This window comes from Malaclemys terrapin, chromosome 3 (assembly GCF_027887155.1).
Source record: "Malaclemys terrapin pileata isolate rMalTer1 chromosome 3, rMalTer1.hap1, whole genome shotgun sequence".
Taxonomy (NCBI): domain Eukaryota; kingdom Metazoa; phylum Chordata; order Testudines; family Emydidae; genus Malaclemys; species Malaclemys terrapin.
The window spans coordinates 109,596,315-109,611,111 of NC_071507.1; the positions used below are offsets into that span (position 1 = coordinate 109,596,315).

General features: G+C 40.2%; 1 protein-coding gene across 1 annotated transcript in view; it reads right to left on the minus strand.

Annotated features, from left to right (window-relative positions):
* ENPP1 (ectonucleotide pyrophosphatase/phosphodiesterase 1) overlaps nt 1-14,797 on the minus strand; it is a 74,606-nt gene that overhangs the window by 23,370 nt on the left and 36,439 nt on the right. The window contains exons 7-12 of the mRNA XM_054023324.1: nt 9,747-9,826; nt 7,875-7,994; nt 6,256-6,365; nt 4,649-4,714; nt 3,229-3,301; nt 984-1,092 (exon numbers count right to left, since the gene is read on the minus strand). Of these exons, the coding sequence (XP_053879299.1) occupies nt 984-1,092; nt 3,229-3,301; nt 4,649-4,714; nt 6,256-6,365; nt 7,875-7,994; nt 9,747-9,826 (558 nt within the window). The remainder of the gene's footprint in view (nt 1-983; nt 1,093-3,228; nt 3,302-4,648; nt 4,715-6,255; nt 6,366-7,874; nt 7,995-9,746; nt 9,827-14,797) is intronic.

The window sequence follows — 14,797 nt, forward strand, 5'->3', positions numbered from 1 at the left end:
AGAATATTCTTCTGTACAAAAGCTGACATCAGACTTTAAGCATGTCTACTATGAAAACAAAATGCTACCACCTGCTTCAATGTGTGAGAGAACTTGATGAAGCCACTGGTGAAAATGGACAGACCCAGCAGTGAGAGAGGGAAACACTTGCTGAGGGACACCAAAAGTCACTTCGCCTGACATTAGTCTCTTGCAGCCATTGGCCAGCTGGGAGGGTAGAGATGCTGACTGGCCAGCATTCCCCAGCTCGCAGGATTTAACCTGGAGTGGGGACTGTGTGGAGCCTCTTTTGGCTCCATTCCATCAGCCCCAGCCTACTCTCCTTAAACTAGGAATGGGAACCAAGCCTTACAGAGTCTGTGGGTCCAACTGATTGACCATTTAGGGGTCAGGAAGGAATCTTTTCTCCCATGGGCCAGTTGGCAGAGGACCAGGGAGTTTTTCAATTTCCTAGAGGCACCTTCAAACCACAGTGGGTTAGGCAGGAATGTGATTAATATATAACGGAAGTACTTGGGTTGAGTTGTTAATTCATCACAGTTTGTGGCAGGTTTCCAGTGCAGTTAAGAGGATAAAATGAATGGTTCCCAGAAGAAAAAAAAATGGCATTTTGGTGATGGGCCTTGGGCTCATGGGATCGAGTGAGACCTTGTGGCCTTTGTGGGCCAAGGTCAGACTTAGTGGCCTTCACGCCTGAGGTCCGCACCCTTCTGCGTCCTCTGTCCCTCTTGCAGCAAGGATGGTGCTAGGACAGAGTCCTGGGGGGTTGGCTGAGGAGAACCTACCCCAAGTTAAGGGTTATATTGATAATAAGCCCTGTAACCCCCACACTGGAATCAATTAAATATCTGGTATAGAAGAGTGTGGGTGATGGGCAGGTAGTGCCCCTTCCCTGTGCTAAAGGTTAATAAAAATTGCAGCCTGCCACTTCATTCCATGCATGTGTCTGTCCTCATTTTGCCACTGTGTACACATCAATTTACCATGATCAGATAGAAGAATAATGTTTAGGCATTTGTGCAAATTCATTTGTTTGAGACCATCCATCAGCATCCCAACTATGTTGTCCACTCTCTGTAGTGCAAGAATGACCTGCAGAATAGAAATGTGGTGATGTAAAATAGATTTTAAGCATTTAGAAACGAATTAATAGATCTGTATTTGGTGAATGTAAAATGTAAGACACAGTATGACCCATATACAAATAAAAGACTTCTTTCTGCAAACTCTATTCACATAAGTATTCCCATAGGTTTCAGTTGAACTATACATGGGAATAAGGATTTCATGGTCAGACCCAAGTTTTCACTTCAGGTTAAGCATGAGCTATTTGTTTAAAATGAGAATTTCTTATAAAAAGATAGTCCAATCAGTTTCATCTTCAAATAAATTATATACTTCTGTCATTTGGATCATTTTAACTGGGAACATAGGGATGGACTAGTGACTTGGGGTCTTAATCATTGGTTGAAAATTTAATTTTAAACCAAAAGAAATGCCATCCTATAGCTCAATTCTTCAACCTTTTTCACGTTTAGTACTTACTGACAGTGGACTCTGTGGGACTACTTGCAAGAATAATTTAGATGCATAAGTAATCAATACGAGCAATTAATATTTATAATCAGCTAGTTACATTATTTGATGGGACTACTTGCATAAGTAATTCTACTCAGTGTGAGTAAGGGTTGCAGAATCATGCTCTTACAGAGCTACTCAGATGTCTTTACAGTGGTTTTTATTCTTCAAAGTGTTTTTGACATATGTAATCTATGTTGTTTTATTTGCTAACCAAAGATAAGGATAACTGAGTTTTATATTACCTAAGAAGCGGGAGAGAGGAGAGGGGAGACAGAGACACCACTGTCGAGCTCTCGTTGGCAGTTAATCAACTAAAGAACTACATTGATCTTTCAGTATTATCACAGAAACAGTGTTCAGTGAAAGCCCCCCACAAGAGAAATTGAAAGCCTCTTGCTGTTAATAGCTCCAGTAAAATCTGGAAAAGTCAGTTATAGATGCCAAAACTTTTCCTGAGTTCAAGATAGTACCATTCTCTAATGTTCCCAAATCACTGAATGGTTCCCCCCCCCCTTCAACCTCTTCTTGTTTTTGTAAGTGCATTTACTGAAGGATGTAATATTGACCCATCCCGGAAAATGAAGGCTTCTCTTATTTACTGAATGGGTACAGCACAGACAGTGGTAATATCTGCTTCCCCTATGCCAGTGGTTCTCAATCAGGGTCCAGGGCCCCCTGCGAGCCATGAGCATGTTTCAGGGGGTCCGCCAAACAGGGCCAGCATTAGACTCACTGGTGCCCAGGGGAGAAAGTCGAAGCCCCACTGCATGGAGCTGAAGCCTGGGGCCCTGAGCTCTGCCACCCAGGGTGGAAGCGAAAGCCTGAGCAATGTAGCTTTGTGGTAGACCCTGTGGCATGGGACCACGGGCAACTGCCCTGCTTGGTTCCCCCTAGTGCCGGCCCTGGGTTTTATATGCAGAAAAACAGTTGTTGTGGCACAGATGGAGCTATGGAGTTTTTATAGCATGTTGGAGGCGGGGCCTCAGAAAGAAAAAGGTCAAGAACCCCTGCCCTATGCCAAAATGGCCAAAGTCTGACATGGAGGGAGATATCATTCATATCCACCTAACTGTAGTCTGAGACAGCCAGCAACCATGCCAGTTACAATGTGAATAGCCATCCACAGAAGTGGACTAAGATTAGAGCTGGTTTAAATGTTTCATTCACCCCACCTCCCCCATCCACTTTTTTTTAAAAAAAAAAAAAAAAAAGAAAAGAAAAGTGTTTGTTTGTTTTCCCTAAACTGATAATGTTCATGAAAAACTTTTTTTTTCTCCCTTTCCAAAAATTTCTAGTATTTTTTGTCAAAAGGGAGAACTAGCATATGATGAGTGGGGGAAGAGGAGAGGGAGACAAGATACACCATTTACAACCTCCTCCGCATTTGCAATTTTAAATTATAAATAAAAGATAGTACCTAATTTGTTAGCATTGAAAATAGCACATTTATTAAATGCCCTTTTACTATGTATGTTAGTAAAACTAACATGTTAGTAGTATGCATGTTCACCCTCCCACAAAGACTTGTTCTAGTAAGTACACTGCAGATGAGTGCTCCAGTTTATGGGTGTTAATTTAACATGCTATACAAAGCCTCATCACTAACTCAATACAGAGCTTTAAAACAAAACAAAACTGCCTACTTACTCCACTGCTGACTGGTCCAAAACGATGGCCAGAGGTATCTGGTTCTTCTAAATACAGAGTGTAAAAGTGTGGTCTATATCAAACAGCACCAAAAATGTAATATTTTACATACACATTGAAAAATAGTCCAGAAAAAAATAATTCAACAATGGATATTAAATAATAGAAACAACTGTGCATCATTTAGTGAGGAAACATTTTAAAAGAAGGGAAAGAAATAGACAATTTGCTTAGAAACAGACTTGAAACAACTAATTTGTTGATCGTAAATGATCTGGGAAAAGGTGGTAAAATTTGCAAACAATACAAAATAACTCAAGATAGTTACGTCCAAAGCAGACTGCGGAGAGTTACAAAGCGATCTCATAAAACTGGGTGACTGGGCAGCAAAATGGCAGATGAAATTCAATGTTGATAAATGCAAAGTAATGCACATGGGAGAACATAATCCCAACTATCCATACAAAAATGATGGGATCTAAATTAGCTGTTACCACACAAGAAAGAGATCTTGGAGTCATCATAGACAGATCTCTGAAAACATCCGCAATGTGCAATGGCAGTCCAAAAAGTTAACAGAATGTTAAGAACCATTAGGCAAGGGATAAATAATAAGACAGAAAATATCACAATGTCACTACATAAATTCATGGTACGCCCACATCTTGAATTCTTTGTGCAGTTCTGGTCACCCGCTTTCAAAAAGGATATATTAGAAATGGAAAAAGTATGAAGAAGGGCAACAAAAATGACCAGGGGTATGGATCAGCTTCCATATGAGGAGAGATTAAAAAGACTGGGACTTTTCAGCTTGGAAAAGAGATGACTAAGGGGGGGATATGACAGAGGTCTATAAAATCATGACTGGTGTGGAGAAAGTGAATAAGGAAGTGTTATTTACCCTGTCATATAACAGTGAAATTAATAAGCAGCAGGTTTAAAGAAACAAAAAGGAACTATTTCTTCACACAATGCACAGTCAACCTATGGAAATCATTGCAGGGATGTTGCGAAGACAAAAAGTATAACTGGGTTCAAAAAAGAATTAGATAATTAGAATTAGATAGGTCCATCAATGGCTATTAGCCAAGATAGTCAGGGATGCAATCCCATAAACCTTGGACTGCCAGATTCTGGGACTGGTCGACAGAGGATGGATCACATGATAATTGCCCTGTTCTGTTCATTCCCTCAGAAGCATCTGGCATTGCTACTGTCAGAAGACAGAAGACAGGGATAGATGGACCATTGGTCTGACCCAGTATGGCCGTTCTTATGTTTTTATGAAGTTATTGAAATAATGCACACAAGGTATTATATTAAATATAAACAACATTTACATTGCATTGTATTTGTTAATTATTATTTCATTATTCTAACACTGTAAACATGAACTTTACATTTGAAATTTAATACCTACCTTTCATCTTTAGGTAACTGCAGCCAATGAAGAATAGCTATCACCCTTTCTTCAAATGGGATTGAACTGTATCAGAACAATACAATAGCAACTGTATTTCAAAGAACTGAAAATTATGTTCATGTGAATTACGAAACCTGTCTTCATTTCAACAACCATAATTGAAATCACTTGGCAACATTAAAGTTAGAAATCCTTTAAATATATCTAGATTAATTATTTGGAGTACTACAATGATGGCAAATTTTACCAATACAAGGCTAAGGGCCTGATCTAAAGCCCATTGAAGTCAACAGGAGTCTCTAACTTCCATGAGTTTGGATAAGGCCCTAAATCTTGCCTGCCTTCCTCATACAAGCAATCCTACTGATTTCCCCATGCTCACATAAGAAGAGAAGTATTTGTCCCATATACCGTATTTTTAAAACCATCCTGGTGTTTATAATGTGAGCCCAGATGCCAAGTTTATAATGACCATACATAGGTAAAATCTGGAATCAAAACTCTGAAGTAGACTGACAATCATAGATTAGTATACACCCACTAAAAACAGCCTATATGTTACTGAGGCAGCACCACTTGTTGCTGATGACAGTTGTAGCTTGAATGACACAATGCAATTCCAAGTGATCCTGTTCAACTAGCTGAAGAAACATGTAGAATGTCCCACAAGCAACCAACAGTAAGAATCTACGTGACAAGAAAAATAAGAGAAGAAGAAGATTGAGGACCTCAGGGAAGATTTTGATATTATTAATGATGATTCTCAAATGCACATAATTTTTCCACTGCAGAGAAATGTTTATTCATAGGTATGATTAACAGTTGACCATAAAGGCTACTGCCTTACTGTAAAATACCTTGAAAACTTGCAATAAGGTTAATTTGACAGTGCAGTGTTTCCCATAACTATCTCATTACATAGTTTTTCAAGTACATAGACAATATCATGTAAAGATTTTCCCACTTCATGTAAGGGAAGAGCTCAGATTGAGTGATCAATGTTAGAATCTAGATATTTGTGAAATATTTGCACTAAGTGTAAATAGAAGACATCAAAGCATCACCAGATTCAAATGGCAATTTTTTTGCATACCTCTCCTATAAACATACTTTTCCATACCATGTTATAGCATAATAGGTTCTTCAGCCAGTTACACAACATGCATCATGGAAAATGCAGGCTCTGGCTAGTGGGATTCTGCTTTTTCACAATGTGCAGGACTGTATTAGTAAGCAGGAAGATATTTATCCTCTGTCTGTCATCTATCGTTTTGTGAAAGCTGATCCAAACCAGGAAAGGAAGCAGAACCAACCTACATGTTTTATTTCTCTCGCACTCTAATTCAAGGGTAGTCAATGGGCAGACCACGAGCCAACTCCGGACCGCCAGATGCTTTTGAACAGACTTCGAAATCTTTTTATTTACTTATTATCATAATCATTATTGTTATTATTTTTGTATTATTTTCTCTGGAGTCTGGACCATGACCAAGACATGTGGACCTTGACATAAAATAATTGATTACCTCTCCCCTAATTTATTGCTCTACCAAAGGCACACACAAACACACACACACACACACAAAACATGATGTTTTACATACCCATTGTACTTTCTATACAAGTCTGGAAAAGTTCCATTAATTCTCACATCTGATCCAGGCCAGAAGAATGTACCAGCTTTTAGACCTTGATGCATAGCTGTCAGCCAGATCTGTGGGATGAGGACAAGTATAATTATTTAGTGTTTGTCATAAAGCCCCAGCTCCTGGAGTTCTGTTATTTCACGAGAATTTCCACTTTCATTTAAAAAAAAAAAAAAAAAAGTTCTAGCATTCATGGTTGTGGAGAAAAGCTTGAAAAGGTGACCTGAGAATAACCTAAAGGTTCAAAACCCAAAAGGCAAATAAGAACCAAAAACATATTTTTTTGAAAAACCTCGTGATTTTTAAGCCAAGATCATGATTTTTTGAGGCCTAATTCATTATTTTTGAATGTTTAGGTTGGCAATAATATGGCAAGTTGAGTGAAAAGAGGAAGCTGAAACTAAGTTGGGAGAGGATGATAAATGGGAGACCTAGTGAAGGGAAGATAAGTAGCATAGGCTGGAGGGGAGGAAGAAATGGCAAGAGACAGAGGATGGAGAGAGAAGAGTTAGAGACAGACATAAAAGCCAGAGAAATGGAAAAAAGAAAGGCAAAAAACACACACAAACTGTTAGTTTTAGTTCTTTCTAATGCATTATTTCCCAGGCAGAAAAGAGCGGAGGAGGAAGGGTGGGAATCTTTGGGTCACTGCAGCTGGAGTGTGTGAAAATGCTAGATGACTTTTCAAGCTCTCGGTATTCGAGGAGTTGGACTGTACCAAGATGCCTTTCCCACTTAGGATCCACAGGGATCTTGGACTGGAACCATTCTACAGAATTATAGTTTTTGGAGGGGGGCTGGAGAGGGGGCTGAAAATAATGAAAATGTTCTAAACGGGGATAATTGCCATAAAATCATATAAATAAGATAATTAACAAAAATCCTGCCACCTATTTTTTTCATTATTGCAGTTTATATGTAAGCTATTTCAAATCCATTTTACAGCTGCAACAATGTAATCATGTAGTTATGCTGAGTGACAGCTTCTTGGCTGCCTTGTAAATGCTCTCTGTAACTTTTTTCAGAGAGGTAGCCATGTTAGTCTGTATCAGCAAAAACAACGAGGAGTCCTTGTGGCACCTTAGAGACTAACAAATTTATTTGGGCATAAGCTTTCATGGGCTAGAACCCACTTCATCAGATGGATGAAGTGAAAAATACAGGAGCAGGTATAAAAACATGACAGGATGAGGGATGCTTTACCCAGTGTGAGGTCAGTCTAATGAGATAAATCAATTAACAGCAGGATACCAAGGGAGGAAAAATAACTTTTGAAGTGGTAAGAGAGTGGCCCATTACAGACAATTGACAAGAAGGTGTGAGAAACAGTAGGGAGAAATTAGTATTGGGGAAATTAAGTTTAGATTTTGTAATGACCCAACCACTCCCAGTCTGGGTTCTAGCCCCCAAAAACTTATGCCCAAATAAGTTTTTTAGTCTCTAAGGTGCCACAAGGACTCCTTGTTGTTTTCTCTGTAACATTGTTTCTCAGTATCACCATTTTCCTGAGAAATAACTAAACAACATAACCACTATCTCTTTTGTCTCATAGCAGTATATTAGTTATTAATACTTACAGGCTGTCCTTGGTACCACTGCGGATTAAACTTCTCTTCATTTCTAAGCATGAAGGAAACATTTCTATGGGGGTCGTAGATCTTGTTATCAATTATACCATGGGATTCTGGATACAGCCCCTACAATTAAGATTGTGCCATTGTATAAAAAAGAAAATCTTTTTTATAGAAATCCTTATGTATACGTCACTATAAATGCCACAAGTCACAGAACGATCTAACAGAGTCACATTTCACTGCTACAAAGATCAAATACAGACTGACACTTCTCAAAGGTAATGCAGCATTTTTCTTTGTGTAAGTGGATGCAAGTCTATTAACTTACACTAAGTCTGAATTTGGCTTGACCTCTTCTGGCTGAATTTATATCCTACTTGCTATAGTTTTCTCTTATGCTCTTTTAAAGGCATTTAGGCAAAACAGAGCCTAAATGGAAGGCATAACCTTAGCCTGACATCTTAAGGGTAGCACAGCTGGTTTGCCACAGAATGGGATGGACTTCATGAAGCAGTTGGGAGGATCCCCACCTGTGACTAGATGCCTCCATAAGATAACAGACCAACAAGTAGCTCAATGGTGGGGAGTGGAAATCTGCAAGGAGTAGGGAGGCTTCTGAGGAGCCCCTGTGACAGAGAAAGGAGCCGGAAGGGAGCTTACCACTCCAGTTAGGTGAAAGGCCAGACTGGGGATACCTGCTGTGTGCCTGGTTTACCTATTTTGATTGATGTTGAACTGTGTTTGCGATTGAATAAATACATGCCTCAGAAAAAGGAATGGCATAGTGACAGTGGGGAGCTTTATTTACACACTATCTGGAGAGTTAGTTCCCCAGCTTTCATAAGAGTGGGAGGACTGAGGCAGAGGATGGTCTGATGCCTTGTTAGGGGAGATCCCATTACATGGTGGCAGAGCAAAACTCTTTCTACCAGGTCACCTCTTCAAATTTGGGAGTGTGTGTCTTGTGGGGAGGGGGGGCATTAAACAACTTTTTAAAAAATAAGTAGAGATCCAGAGACTGTGCACATAACAGCATCCACTGCCATGCCACCCAAAGAGGCAACAGCACTGATGAGTCAGGAGCAGAAGGCAGTGAGGCTGTGATTCCATCAGTCTTAATTTGAGTTCTAAACTCTTTGACCATGAAGCTCAAGGGAGTCTGCTGATATACCATAGAAGGCTGTAAGACACAATCCAGCTTTGGAAGCTTTTTTTTTTTTTTAAATTGGTTTATTTTCTCCTGTATATATTCAAGATGGGAGAAACTTTAGAGATCAGTTGTTTGTGACACCTTCCACCCTTGGGCTGCTTCTGAACCAGATTTGAATCCCAGACAGCCTTAGATCTCCTCACACCTTCAAAACTCATGAGATATTCAGATTGCTGGTTCCATTTCAGACCTCATCTATGTCTACTTAATGTCACAATTTCTGTTCCATGGGAGGGGCATAAGGCACATATCTTCCCAAAGAAAAGGAATGAGAAAAGAACCTAGCTTGCTTCTACTCCCCTGGCCAAAACTGTGATTCAGCGGATTATGCCAAATTCATACCAATGCACAGAGTGAAGAAGCATACTAATTTATAATGCCACAGGAATTCTTACACCTGGTATTGGATAGTTTTTATTAATTATCAGGATCAAGTTAATCTAACCAGGCACAAGTAGTCTTTATATAGTGATTGTCACACATTAAGCCAGATCTTAGCGTGAAGAGAAAAGAAGAAAAGTGTGGAATCTACATTTTCATAGTCCTGTGGGAAATCTTAAGTATTGTTCTTCTTGGATTTAATAATCCACAAATCCTGTTTCCCCTGGAATTGAATAAATTCAGAACAATGTATCTTCTAGAGAGAAAAACACAGAAGTTCTTACTGTGACAATGGTGTAGTGATTGGGGAATGTTTTTGTTGGATACACTGGTCTCATGTTGGGAGTGTATGTTCCACATTTTTCTAGGGGGAAAAATGTAAAGTTACAAAAGTGAAAAAATTTCACAAGACTCAACTATGTATACATTCAGTTTTAAAAATCATACCCCTGTAGAGTTTGCACTCTTCAACATTCTAGAATTCATACAGCAACTCCCCGCTTAACGTTGTACTTATGTTCCTGAAAAATGCGACTTTAAGCGAAATGATGTTAAGCAAATCCAATTTCCCCATAAGAATTAATGTAAATGGGGGCGGGGGTTAGGTCCCAGGGAAATTTTTTTTCAACAGACAAAAAAAGACTATATATACTGTATATATATATATATACACACACACACACACACAATGAGTTTTAAACAAACAATTTAATATTGTACACAGCAATGATGATTGTGAAGCTTGATGGAGGTGGTGAAGTTAGAGGGTGGAAGAGGGTGCGATATTTCCCAGGGAATGCCTTACTGCTAAATGATGTAATAGCATTCGGCTGAGCCCTCAGGGGTTAACACGCTGTTGTTAATGTAGCCTCATACTCTACAAGGCAGCACAAATGGATGGAGGGGAGACAGCATGGCAGACAGAGACAGAGAAACACAGCCTGTGTGTGGGAGAGAGAGAGAGAGATGCACATTGCCCCTTTAAGTACGCTGACACCACTCTAAGTACACTGCCTCTAAAAAGATCAGGAAGTTGAGACAGCAGCTGCAGCCAACAAGCTCTCTCTGTCCTGAGCCCCGTCCTGTCCCCACCCTGCTCTATATGGAGTGGGGCGGGAAGGAATAGGGGGAGAGGTGGACACCCTGACATTAGCCCTCCTCTTCCCCCGTCCCCTGCACAGCAAGCAGGAGGCTCCCAGGAGCAGCTCCAAGGCAGAAGGCAAGAGCAGCACATGGCAGTGGGGGAAGAGACAGCTGAACTGCTGGCAACTGGTAGCCTGCTGGGTGGCTGCTGCACAGGGAACTTAGGGGAGCGGGGAGCTGATGGGGCGCTGCCGGTCCACCCTGGTTTCAAGCCCCCACCAGCTAGCTGCAACGGGCTGCTCTTCCTGCAAGCAGTGGACAAAGCAGGCAGCTGCCAAACAACATTATAAGGGAGCACTGCACAACTTTAAATGAGCATGTTCCCTAATTGATCAGCAACATAACAACGAAACAACGTTAACCGGGATGACTTTAATTGAGGAGCTACTGTATTTATGTCAGAAATGAACAAGTCACATTTGACTTAACAGCTAGTGGTAGAAATGCATTCTAGATACTCCTTATGGGGCTGATCTTTGACCACTGAAGTCAATTGTCACAGAATCAGGCCTTTTGAACAATATCTGGTGCAAATGTATACAGGAATGACCAAAGAAGTTATGCTATTCCAATTAGAACACTGATCTGGCAGCTGGTGAGAGTGCTGTGCAGTGTGAGCACTAATAATGATTTCAGTCTGGGAGTTCCCAGAAGCAAAGTAGCTTTTGACTGAAGGCTATAAATGCTGTCTTGCCCCAGTTCTCTTAAGAGTATGTCACAAATTGCTATTTACTTTGCTTTCAGTTTATATACACATCCCATAAAAGGGAATGTTTATCATGTTCTCTAGGCATAACCTCAAACTTATGTTCTTGACATAGAATTGCGGGTCTCTTTTTAAAAAAAAAATCACTGACAATATATATTAGAATGAAAAGTCATTCCTGTTAGGCCAAAATGGTCAAATTTGGATTCCTTAAGCAAGTTGCCTAAATCTATACTCAAGAACCTAAATAGGTGTTCTCTTCTTCTGAAAATTAGGACAATAACCCTCACTAAAGTATCAAAAAATACCACACAAAGACCAAAAGTTTTGTGTAAAGCAGGGGTCGGCAACCTTTCAGAAGTGGTGTGCCAAGTCTTCATTTATTCACTCTAATTTAAGGTTTCACATGCCAGTAATACATTTTAATGTTTTTAGAAGGTCTCTTTCTGTAAGTCTATAATATATAACTAAACTATTGTTGTATGTAAAGTAAATAAGGTTTTTTAAATGTTTAAGAAGCTTCATTTAAAATTAAATTAAAATGCAGAGCCCTCCGGACCAGTGGCCAGGACCCTGGCAGTGAGTGTGCCACTGAAAATCAGCTCGCGTGCCGTGCCATAGGTTGCCTACCCCTTGTGTAAAGGATAAAGATAAGCGTAAAGTTAATGATTCATCAGATTGATTTTCTGCTCTGTAATCTATGCATGCACTTTGGATCATTCTCTCCCATAAGTTCAGTATAGTATAGATGTTGGCAGAGTTCAAGAAATCTTTATATCCAACATGTTATTTTGCTACTTCCGCTGAACCTGATCTAAGATACATTGAATCCACTGGAAAAAGTCTCATGTTGCTTTCAATGTGCTCTGCACTAGGCACCAACTGGAGAAAAATAAATTTAGATAAAATAAGAACAGGCCAAACCCTCTCCTAAAAATCATAATATTCCTTTTTTAGAGTATAATAAAAGGCATCATCCCTACCAAGTCTTTCTGGTGCTCTGGGACATAGCGACCCCTTCAAGCATTTCCAAACTTGTCCTAGCTGTCTCTCCAGATGCTATTTTTCTAAAGCCTGAAAATATAAATCTTGAGGATTTGTTAACCAAAATCCATGGGGATTTTGGCAAGGACTTTACTTTGTCTTCTATCTTACTTGGCTCACTTCCCATATTTCAAAGCCAGATAAAGTTGAAGACAAAAAGAGGATTTGTTTGAAAATTGATGTATTGAAGAGTCAAAAGAAATCTGCAACCCCCTTTTCCCAAACCAAAATGTACATGTGACAGAGTGGGATATATCTGGGTCAAACTGTGAACTCCAATTTGTCACCTCCATTTTGGATTAGGACATCCATTTTTTGTTATATGATGAACTCATGTCTAACCTTGCTCAAAGCAAGCTTATTGCAATGTATTCTAGTAAGCTACCCTGCCCAGGAAAGATGTGATCTCTAAGAAGCCATCAAGACAACAATCTAGGGCCACTGGGGGTCTTTCAGTTACCAGCCTATTGCCAAGGAACAATGGACTCTCTACACAAGAGCCCAGAGGGGTGAAGGGATAAGCATAGCAGTGGAGCACATGGCCAAAAAGGAAGCAAGACTTTATAAAAGAGGGCTTCTCTGTGAGTAGGGCCATCTATCACCACATGCAAGAAGACTGCTGGAGGAAGAGGAAATATGGCTAGCCTGAAATGCAGACAAGACCTCGGACTCATAGAAGGGGTGAGATCAATCTAGGGGAGAGTGCATCTCAGACTTATGAATTTGCAAAGATCTGTCGCTTTAGTGCTGTTAAAGAGTAAAGTGACTGTGGTTAAGAAATTTCTTTGCTAAGCCTGTGTTCTTTGCTTTCCTGCCATGTTGTCCTGTGGTGGTTAAACTAGAAGCCACAGTGCCCATAGCTAGGTGGAACTCTGAGGGAGTGTGTGCAAGCAACTAGGAGGCCTGGGAGGTCTGAGGCAGCTGGAACATGGAGTCCCATGTCCTAAGGAAGGGCTCAGAAAAAAGGTTAGAGCCTGGGTGTATGCCCTAGAGACCAGAGCTAGGAACAATGACTAGTCTCAGCCCAAACCCAGTTGGCTTAGTAACACATGGATCTAGCATTTGTGTCCACTCACAATAGTAATTATACATATTTTAATAAAATCTTAGTTACAAAAATAAAGTAGAAAAAAATATGTTTTTTCCCCCATATCTAATAATCTACAGAGACCTTGTTCTTTGGGGGCTTCTAATGACCGCAATTTGGCTATTTAAATCCTAACTCTTAAGTGGAATGAATAGGAATTTTATATCCATGGGTCCCAGTCCTGCAAATACATATGCATGAGTAGTTCCAATAGTACTATTGACCTGCATAGTTACTCCTGTGTGTAATTATTTGCCAGATCAGAGGCTATGTGGTGCTATTAATTTATTAAGTGTGTTATGAAAATAAGTTAGCAACACATTGATTTACAATATTAAATGACAATAATTTACATATAGCACCTACCATTCCAGAATGTTTCATTACAAACTATAGGTCAAAATCAAAGACCACTTAAATCAATGGGATTCTTGCCATTGACATCAATGGCTTTCATCAGGCTTCAGTCCTTTGACTAAATCATGGAGAAGCTGAGTAGTCATTGTTGTAACAGTAGCAGATGAAGACACTCTGCCAGAATTCCTCCAAGGGCCCACAGTTGTGCACACTACATCAGGAGCTTCAAACTTTGAAAGGGTCCATCATGTATCTCCTCTCTCGTGCTGGCCCAGCTCTGCTGGTCAATGTGGAGGTGAGGCCTGTTTACCCCAACTTCATCCCCCTTTGGGTCAGATAGTGCTACTGCTGGCTCCTGGCTAGCACAGGGCTTGCACTCCCTATCCATACTGTGGTTGTCCTCTGCACAGGGCATGAAGGAGAGGCTAAGGCTCCTTGCATCATATCCTATCCTCCTTGTGCCCCCATGCATTGACAGCCAAAATTGGGCTATATTCCACATCCCAGCATATACATACCATAAATCATTTAACCTGCAAATTAAATGCAGGCACCAATAAGGTAAAAGGTGTCTATCGCTGAACAACATCCCCACACTATTTTACATAATAGGATGTGACTCCAGCTGGTCACAACATTTCCAAGGCTCTCTGGTCCAAAGTGACCAGAGACAGACTAACTCTTGCCCTCACTAGCTTGATGGCATGGCACTGGCCTGGGATGTGGGAGACCCAACTTCAAGCCCGCTCTGTCCGATTCAGAGTGATCTGGGATGAAAAGCTCTGCTCTGAGTCAGGCAGAGCAGGTTCAAACCTGGATCACCCACATCTCAGGCCAGTACCCATGTCACTAGACTAGAGAATGTGAAAGTTAGTCTCTCTCATCAGGAATGCCCTGGACCTTAAAAAAGCTCAGCTTTTAATCAAAAATTGACTTTTTGACATAATTCTATTTCATTAAAGTGTTTGAAAGATTTTGATTTGGTTCAGTACAAAATT